We start from the raw sequence: 10,175 nt of genomic DNA on the forward strand, positions 1-10,175 counted from the left end.
ACAATGAAAGGCTTGACCGTTATCACATTGGGCTATTTTCCCTCCGACTGTTGGAGCAAATTTGCAGCCCGCAGCTTTCGGGAAGGAATCTAATTATATGCTGAAGGAAAATAATTTTCCTCCAGCATATCAAATGACATTCTATGTCAATTATTGAGAAAACAAAAACGTGCTGGAGGTAAACGGTACCGCCGATGAATCGGAGGTTGGTGGAAAAATAGCCCAGTGTGATAACGCCTTGAAAAAAAAACGAACAAATGGTCGAAGTCATGAACAACCAACACAAGAAGAACAAAGAGAACAAATGTGGAACAGCTGTGCGAGGCCTAGGATCGAACGCGGGACTATTGAGCCGAGCACTCGAACCACTCGTCCACTCCATCCTCCTCCCCACCAAAATGATAATAGTAATAATAATAATGATAATAATAATAATAATAATGATAATAATAATAATAATTAATAATAATAATAATGATAATAATAATAATAATAATAATAATAATAATAATAATGATAATAATAATAATAATAATAATAATAATAATAATAATAATAATAATAATAATAATAATAATAATAATAATAATAATAATAATAATAATAATAATAATAATAATAATAATAATAATAATAATAATAATAATAATAATAAATAAAAAATAAGAAAATAAATCAATAAATTAAATCAAATAAAATAAGAATAAAAAAGTTGGATGTGAACGTCCCAGCTTCTACGTGGGTCCCGTTCCTCTTCATTTTACACGTTCCCAAGTAAGAGTAGTGATCCACGACCATTTTGATGTTCCATCGCTCTCTCTCTATCTCTATCTCTCTCGCTCTCTCTTCCCCCTCTCTCTCTTTCAAACACGCACACACACGCACACACACACACACACACACACACACACACACACACACACACACACACACACACACACACACACACACACACACACACACACACACACACACACACACACTTGACGGCGCAGTGGTAGCGTTCGCGGCCGCCACTACGGCGGTCCGGGTTCGAATCCCACCCAGGGCTGAAATAATTTCAGTATCACTGCTCTGCGAGTCGTTATTCCAACTCTCGTGGGCGGGGAGTACGTGTAAGGTCACAGGATTACCCATATATCGGTCATATATGAGATCTGAGCTTTCTTCTGGGAGGGAAATCGCCGTCGATCACGAGTCCAACACATGATTCAAGCCCATAGTGAACCATGGTGAATCACACACAAATAGATAAATAAATTTATTAATTGATAAGTAAATGAATAGATGAACTGATAAATAGTTAAATCGATAAAATAGAACAGGAGAAAATAAATTAAAATGAATAATCAAATGTAAATTGCTAATCGATAATATGGCCTCATAGAATAACTTCAGATTTTTTTTGGCGACATCCCGAAATGACGATAAGACGTCATTGTCATTCGAAATTATTACGTGACGTCATGGAGCTGACGTGCCTCATCATCATCATCAACATCATCATCATCGTCGTCATCATCTCTTCATCATCGTCATCATCTCTTCATCATCATCATCATCATCATCATCATCATCACCTTTATCCTTATCTTCATCCTCTTCCTTTGTATTTTCTAAACATCAAAGAACATCAAAATATTCAATGAATAAATAAATGAATAAGTAAATAAATTAATAGATAATAAAACAGAAAAAGCAACCTCAACGGACAAGATAGAAAGATCACATTAAGTCAAATTAAAGCGAATGGTCTCCTGACTTCCATTTTGAAATCTCCAATTTTTAGCACCCTTAGAATATTTTCCGTTTTCGAAAAACTGATCCTGAGGCACTCTCATGACCGAGGCCATTGAGATTTTCTTCTTTACAAAAAAAAAAAAAAAAATAAAAAAAAAAAAAAAAAAAAAAAAAAAAAAAAAAAAAAAAAAAAAAATAAAATAAAAAAAAAAAAAAAATCGAAGAAATAACTTCTTCTTCTTCTCCAGATAACAAACCAGGAGATCGAAGGCCTCGGCGAAGTCCATCTTCACCGGCCTTCGGCCATCGTCTCGGCCGTCCTCGTCCTCGTGGGCGTGATCGAGTGCCTCGTCTCCCTCGCCTGCATCACCATCAGCGCCCGTGAGGCCTGTGGTCTTCACACGAAGGGCGCAGCGCGGCTTCAGGGTCTGTCCGAGGGGCACAACCGGAAGGAGAGACTCTACCGGTGGCTCGGCCAACAGAAGACCATCTTCCCTCTGGTGAGTCAAGCTCGATCCTGAGTTTCATACTTTGGGAAGAGGCAATCTTTATTTTATATTATTCTATATATCTATCTTTATTTCATTTTTTTTTATTTTTTTTTTTATTCTATTTTATTTTATCTTATTTTATTTCATTATTGTTATTTTTTTCTTTTGAGAATCGCTAGTGAGATGTTGTGTTGGGCCACGTGCTGAGGCTATCTCATATGACATTGGTTTAAGGTTTGATCAAGGGAGACAAGGGTGATGGATGGGAGTGGGTGCTTGTATTTGATTTGGCTACCTCCCTTGTAAGGGGGAAAGAAGCCCTTCGTAGATAGATAGTTATTTACTGTGGGCGGGGTATGGGAAGTGGGAGAGGGAAGGTGGGGGCAGGAAGGCGGAGCTACGAGTGGGCGGAGTTAAAGTGGGCGTGGCTAAAGTGAACATCCATCTCACTTGTTCTCTGGTCATCCTACTGTGTGAATTAAAAGTCTGCATACATACTACTATTTCTCATCCTTCTCAATCTTCTCTTCATTCTTTCTCCTCTTCCTTTTCCTATGCCCTCTCTTCTTGCTTTTTCTCGTTCTCCTCTTTTTCCTCCTATTCCTCCTTATCATCATCACCCTACACCTCTTTTCCTCCTCTTCCTTCTCCTCTTCATTATGATTATCAACATTGTCGTCGTCATCATTATCATCATCCTTATTCCTCTTTTTTTTTTTTCCTCCTCTTCCTCCTCTTTATTTTCTTCCTTTCCACCTTCCTCATACTGACAGTTCAAGTGTGACTCACCCTCTTCCTCCCGCCGCAGGCCTCGTCTCAGCCTCCCCCGAGGGCCATCTCCTCCTCCGTGTCGGCCTTCGTGCCCTTATCCTCGGACTCCTCCTCAAACGGCACCCCGAGGAAGAACTCGGACCCCTCGGCGCTCTCGTCCTCGACCAAGGCCACGGCCACCAACACCTCCAACGCCTCCAACTTGACGCAGAAGACAAGTTCGACTCACCTGACGCCGACGACGCAGGCGAGTGGCAGCGGCATCAAGAACAGCGGTAACGTCGCCTGTGGTGGTGGTGGTGGAGGGAGAACTGGCAAGGTCGCCAAGCCGAGCTTGAAGACTTCGAAAACACCGAGGTCAGGGTCCGCGGGGACTCAACATGTCCACTACGGCCCCAACTCTTTACCCGTGGGACCTCATCATCACCAGCAACAGCCCTGCCCCGTCCACCATTTCCCACCCCCACATCCACACCCGCACGCATACCCACACCCGCATCCCTATGGACCCATGGCCTTACAGCACCCGCCCTACGGTCCTCCTCCGGCCGCCCATCCGTCCATGTATTACCCCCATCTCGTCACGCCCATGCTGCCCCACGACCCCCGCCCGCAAGTAAGAAAGGACCGAGACCTCCGTGCTTATTTTCTATGTTTTTTCTTATTAAACCTCCCTTGTTCCATATATATATTGAAAATTGAGAAAATCACTAAAAAGGTAGTAGATATAAAAATAATTCTTGAATGTATATATATATATATATATATATATATATATATATATATATATATATATATATATATATGCATGTATATAGGATGTCTGTGTGTGGTCGTGTATACATGTATATATGTATATTGTTATGGTGAAAGTAACACCTGTATTCTCCCACCACCAACAGGAACAACAGCAGCAGCAGAGACCAAGCCACCTAGCCCGGAAGGACCTCCGGAAGAAGAAGGACCGGAAGCTCCGTTACAAGATGTCCAAGAAGGAGGAGAAGAAGAAGAAAAAGAAGAAGAAGAAGGCAAAGAAGGAGCTTACCGACGAGCAGATCGAGAGAACCTACACGGGTCTGGACCGCGAGATCGCGGAAGGGTTCATCAACACGGCCATGGAGCCGGCCCTGTCCATCAACAGAGCCTTCGGGTCCAGTTTCGAGGATGAGGAGGAGGATTCCTTCTAAGGACAGATCTCTTCCTTCCCTGTGGAAGACCACCCTCTCCCTTCTTCCTCCTTCCCCTCCTACCTCTCCTTCTTCGAGGAACAACGTGGAAATCTTCTTTTAAATTTTCAAGGCCAGAGTGCTAAGCTTGGAGCATTTCTGTAGCCTCAAAACAAGTATTTGGGCTAAGTCCTTGTAAGTCATACTTCCAGCTTCAAGAACTTCTGTGAATATATCGAAGTTCGAGAATAACCTTTAATGGCAAGGTATACTTCGGAGATGAACCTCCAAAGGCAGGTTTCAGCTTGGAGAAGGTCCTTCATGGGTAAGGTTTAACTTCAAGAACTTCTCTGCAGTTCGAGGAAACCCTTTCTGAAAGAGGAGAATTTTAAAGGGCTTCCAAGATTTTCAAGAGCTCCCAAAAGCTTCCAATAGCTTCCAAAAACTTCCCAAAGGTCTTCAAGAGTTCCCAAGAGCTCTCAAGAGTTTCCAAAAGTTCCAAAGACCCCTCAAGAGCTCCTAGGGCTTCCAAGAGTTTCACAAAGTTTCCAAGACACCTCAAGAGCTTCCAAGAGTTTCCAAGAGGAGGAGGAGGATTCCAAGAGTTCCCGAGAGTTTTCTATGAGTTCCCAAGACCCCTCCTTTGAGAGTTCCCAGGAGCTCCCAAGAGTTTCCTAATAGTTCCCAAGAGTTCTGAAGACCCCAAAAGAGCTCCTATGAGCTTTGAGGAGGACCTCCACAGGGTAAGGGTTCTTCTTCAAGTGTCAGGTCATGTCTGGAGAACGAAGTTCCAGTTTCGAAAAGGATCTCTGCCTCAAACGCTGAGGCAGCATCGAGAAAGATGTCCTCAGAAGGAAGTGCTACTTGAAGCAAAACCAAGAGATACTCCAAACTTGACCTGTGACATAATAGAGTGAACAGAATCTATATTTTTTTATAATTAGATGTTTTCTATACATAATAGTCCCTTCATCATTACAGTGCTTTTTGTTAAGAATTATAAAAGTCTTTCCGAAAATATATGTTCATGTGGTCGCATCTGAAAAAAAGGGACGACCGGACATTTTTCATCTTGTATCACTTAAACCCATTTTGTTTCGTCTAAACTTACATCATCTTATTTAATCTTATTTAATCTTAGTCAACTATGAGACGGAGACAAAGTCGAGTCACAGAAGAGGGTTCTTCCCTTTGCAAGAAGATTTGAGTGAGAGGAAGGGAGAGGGATATTGTAGGCACAAAAATACCGAAAGATATTATTCTGGAAATTGTTAGTATTGCATGCATGAAAGATACCCTGAATACAAGGTATTATCATTCTCCAGAATTTTATATTGACCTCTCTCTTCGTTAACTCGCTCTCGCTCTCACTCTCTTTCAGTGTATCGCTCATTCTTTCTCTATTTTTTCATCTTTATCAGGTTCATGTTTCTCCCCTCTCTTCTCCTCTTTCATTCTTCCCTCTTTGATTTTTTACTCCCTCAGTTGCAGAAACTCGAAGAATATATATATTTGTTCTTTCTGTGTTGGTTCTTGTGTACAAGAATCTTCAAACTCAGCATATCATAGTCGTAATCTAAGACGCTTCCTTGGGTCTTTACTCCTCCCCTACACCACCTGGTGGCCATTTCCAGTATTAAATGGTAAATCTAGGATCAAGTCGTGCTTACGTGCCATTGGTGAGGGTTATAGATTTTGTTTTTCCATCACCATTATTATAATTATTACCATTATTCTATTTTATTTTGTTATTCTTTTAATCACCCTCTTTTTTTTAAGTAATGGTATCTTACAAAATGCTTTGTGTGCCAGTCTACCATACCATAAGATGGCCACCTTCCTATCCAATTCTTGGTGTCGAATCTCAAATTTTGTTATTATGTCTCTATATTGTTTTTTCTTATTTGTATTGTATCCTTTATTGATACTCCCGAATGTGGTGTTCCCGGTACTTATTCATCATTTTATAATAATTTCTGTTATTAGTGTTTATGCATAAACAAATTGGAACAAGAAAAAAAGAATTGTTGGATTCTCCAGTGTCTTGCTGTACTGCAGTCTTCAGAAAGGACAAAAAGAGAATGAATAAAGTTATAGAGACAAAGATAAATGAAATAGAAAAGGTAAAGAAGGTACATTTGATAAAGAAGAAAATGGTGATAAGTACAAAGAAATAAATGAAAATGGAGGTAAAGATGGAGACAGACATAATGTGAAGGAGAAAAAACTGGACTTAATAGAAATGAACACAAATAATTTGAAGATTTGTGAGATGAAAATAAGTGAAACAGACATAAAATAATCGAATCTTGGTGGGTTTACATAAAAATCAATTAAAAAAAAAGAAATAAAACAAAAATCAAAGAAAATGAAGAGGATGAAATGAAAAAGAATGAAAACAAAGTTTGGAAATGAAAATGAGTTAGAACACAGTGCCACAAGAGATAATAAACTCCTTTTGGGGCTGACAGAGAATGAATGCCCCCCAAAACCCCTCTGAGAAAAAAAAAAGAATAATATGCATTTAGTTCCATTTAAGTGTTGATTACATTGGAGATGTATACAATATATATATGTACATAAGAGTGTATACATATGTACATTTACGCTTTCATTCTATTTTCTGATATATATATATATATATATATATATATATATATATATATATATATATATATATATATATGTATATATGTATACTTCAATGCTCAAGGTTTTATCTGTCCATGACTTATATATGTATATAATCTTGTTCTTTTATATAGTGTAAATATTTGTGATTAATCCATCATCTTTAATAAAATTTGCATAAAATCGTTAATGTCTTTTTCTATTCTTTTCTTTCTCTCTGTATCATGAAGTTCACACACACACACACACACACACACACGTCGGTCAGAGTGGCAGCGAAGTCTGGACTCCGGTGATTACTACAAGTTTCGAGGATCACAATGACAAGGAAGTACCTGTATTGTATTAATAGGGAAGGGGAAAGATCGTGGTGTAGTGGGAAGGTGAAGAAAAAGGAGAAGGGGAGGGATTACTGAGGAAAATGGAAGGAAATGAGGAAGGGGAAGATAGGACCCAGGAACAACTCAGACGGTATGTAAACAAGAGACAGCCTGACGATAATGGTGAAGTTGATGTGATTAGTAAAAATGTAAAAATTAGAAATATAGATAAGAGCAGTGCAATGGAAGGTGAAGATAACTATTTCCATGGAGGAAATGACAACCTCGCCCGACTAGTAAATCTAGAGGAGAAACTAAAAGAAATGAATGAAAATTGGGAAGCTAAGTTTAACTAAATAAAGTCAATTACTCAAAGAGTTGATAAGCTGCAACAACTAGAGAAGGAGAATCAAAACCTAAATAAAGAAATAGTAGGATTAAAAAGACAGCTAATAGAAGTAAGGGAAGAGAATGAGGAACTGAAGAGGAGTAATAAAGAGAATAAAGAGTCCATAGCAAAAGAGGTAAGTGGTTGGAAAAAAGTACAAGAGAACAATAAAATGAAATTTAGAGGTATAATGGAACAGCAGATGAAAGAACAAACTAAAGACACAGTTATTAAAGTGATGAGGGAGAAGAAGAATATAGTAAGAGACTTAGCAGATAAAAAGAAATGTATAATTATATTGGGGATGGAAGAGAAGTATAATCTAAATAGGACTACAAGAATAAAGGAGGAAAAGGAAAAAGTAAATAATATATTAGAAGTAGTTCAAGAAGATGAACCAGAAATAGGGAAACAAATAGAAGAAATGTATAGGCTCGGGAAATGCAATACAGATAAGACCAGACCCATTAAGGTTAAATTCAGGTCACAAACGACAGCAGAGAATATCTTAGCAAAAACGGAAACTAGCAATGAGTAATATAAAAAGGTATGGATAAAAAGAGAAATGAATAAAGAGGAAAGAGAGGATGAGAAAACAAAAAGACTAGAAGCTATGGAAAAAAACGACAAAAGAACAGAGTCAGACAAAGAAATTCTATTGGAGAGTAGTGAATATGAATGTGAGGAAGTGGTTCATAGCAGAGGAAAACAGAAGGGAAACAGAAAACACAATGGAAGTAGCAGAAAATTAAGTGTCTTATACAAATATAGATGGCTTAATAACAGGCTTGAACGAACTGAATGATTATCTGAAGGAAAAAGAACCGGACATAATGGGAAATGTAGAGATAAAACTGAAAGGTCCACTACCACCCAACATGGTGCATATAATTATTGGATTAGAAACAGAGAGGTAAAATAAGGGGGTGGAGTCATGTTCCTGACTAAGAAGGATATATATGTGAGGAATGTCGCATTTGGAAAGAATAGAGTAGAGATGATTATGATGGAAGTGGAGGACAGGGATGGGAAGAGCAGGAAGTTTGTAGTAAATTATGTGCCTCCTAAAACAGCCTCGTGGGAAAAGAGAAAACACAAAAGTATGCTAGAAGACACAAGGATAACACTAAATAAGATAATGGACAATGGAGGGAGAATAGTTATAATAGGTGACTTCAATTGTAAAGAAATCTGCTGGGAAGAGATGACAGTGAAGGGTGGAGATGACCTATGGGGAAATGTACTACTTGACACGATTATAGAACATACAATGACGCAATGGATTCAAGAGAATACTAGGTATTGAAATGAGGAAGAACCATCGAGACTGGACCTAATAATCACATCAGAACCTGAAATAGTGGACAAGATTAAATATAAGACACCAATAAGTAAAAGTGACCACATATTGTTTGAACTGGAACTAAAAGAGTAAAAATACATGAAAAAATTAACAATATAGAAAGGGAAGATTAATGTATGAAAAAACAAATTTTGATGAAATAAGAGAATTCTTTCAAAAAGCAGACTGGGAAAGAATACACAAGGAGGAAACAACAGTAGAAGAGAAATGGAATATTTTGACAAAAATTTATAAAGGAGTGGAAAAGTATGTTCCAAGACAAAAGCAAGAAAAAGAATATGTAAAGTGCTGGTACAACAAAAGATGTAGGGAGTTAAAAGACAGAAGGGATAAAACTTGGATAAAATTGAAAAAAGACAAAAAACCTGAAAAATGGAAAATATATACTAGTTATAGAAATGAATATGTACAAGTGTGCAGAGAAGAAAAGAGAAAATACGAAAAAGGTATCATAGAAAAATGTAAAGATCAACCAAAACTATTATACAGATTTGTAAACAACAAACTGAAAATCAAACAAGAATTAGAGAAACTATGACAAGGAGTTGAATACACAGAGGAAATAGAAATGGCAGAAATTATGAACACGCATTTTTAATCGGTGTTTACAAGGAAGAACATGCAACCTTGAGACATCGAATGAGAGGAGAAAGTCCCCCCTGTGAAAGAGATAGAAGTATCAAGGAATGAAATAATGAAACACTTGAGTAATCTCGATGTCAGAAAATCGCATGGACCAGATGAAATAGCAAACTGGATTTTGAGAGAATGCAGGAATGAACTAACAGACAAAATACATATCCTAATAAACAGTTTATTGAAAGAAGGAAAAGTTCAAAAAGATTGGAAAAGAGCAAATATAGTACCAATATATAAAGGGGGAAACAAGGAAGACCCTACTAACTATAGACGGTCTCTCTAACAAGTGCGATAGCAAAAATTTGTGAAAGAATTATCAAAAGTTGATGGGTAAAGCATTTGGAAAAAATATATATTAAGCAAAGGAACGAATATGTAAAAATAGGCAGGGAAGAAAAAAGAAAATATGAAAAAGACATAACAGAAAAATGTAAGGATCAGCCAAAACTATTCTATAGATATGTAAATGGTAAACTAAAATATAAACAAGAAATAGTGAAACTAACACAAGGGAATATGGAATACACAGAAAATACAGAAATGGCTGAAGTCATGAGCAAACACTTCAAGTCGGTATTCACTAGAGAAAAAATGCAATATGGAGATGAGGGAAATGATAGTAACATGGAAAGAAATAATATATCAAATAATGAACTTTGATGTCAG

At 37.6% G+C, this 10,175-nt stretch overlaps 1 protein-coding gene across 1 annotated transcript in view; it reads left to right on the plus strand.

The window, feature by feature from the left end:
* Nucleotides 1-6,949, plus strand: part of LOC143027730 (uncharacterized) — a 140,434-nt gene extending 133,485 nt beyond the window's left edge. The window contains exons 2-4 of the mRNA XM_076189217.1: nucleotides 1,989-2,240; nucleotides 3,040-3,618; nucleotides 3,905-6,949. Of these exons, the coding sequence (XP_076045332.1) occupies nucleotides 1,989-2,240; nucleotides 3,040-3,618; nucleotides 3,905-4,189 (1,116 nt within the window). The 3' untranslated portion in view covers nucleotides 4,190-6,949. The remainder of the gene's footprint in view (nucleotides 1-1,988; nucleotides 2,241-3,039; nucleotides 3,619-3,904) is intronic.
* The last annotated feature ends 3,226 nt before the right edge of the window (nucleotides 6,950-10,175 follow it).

Source organism: Oratosquilla oratoria, chromosome 8 (genome assembly GCF_046742065.1).
Source record: "Oratosquilla oratoria isolate Oo_2021 chromosome 8, ASM4674206v1, whole genome shotgun sequence".
Classification (NCBI taxonomy): Eukaryota; Metazoa; Arthropoda; class Malacostraca; order Stomatopoda; family Squillidae; genus Oratosquilla; species Oratosquilla oratoria.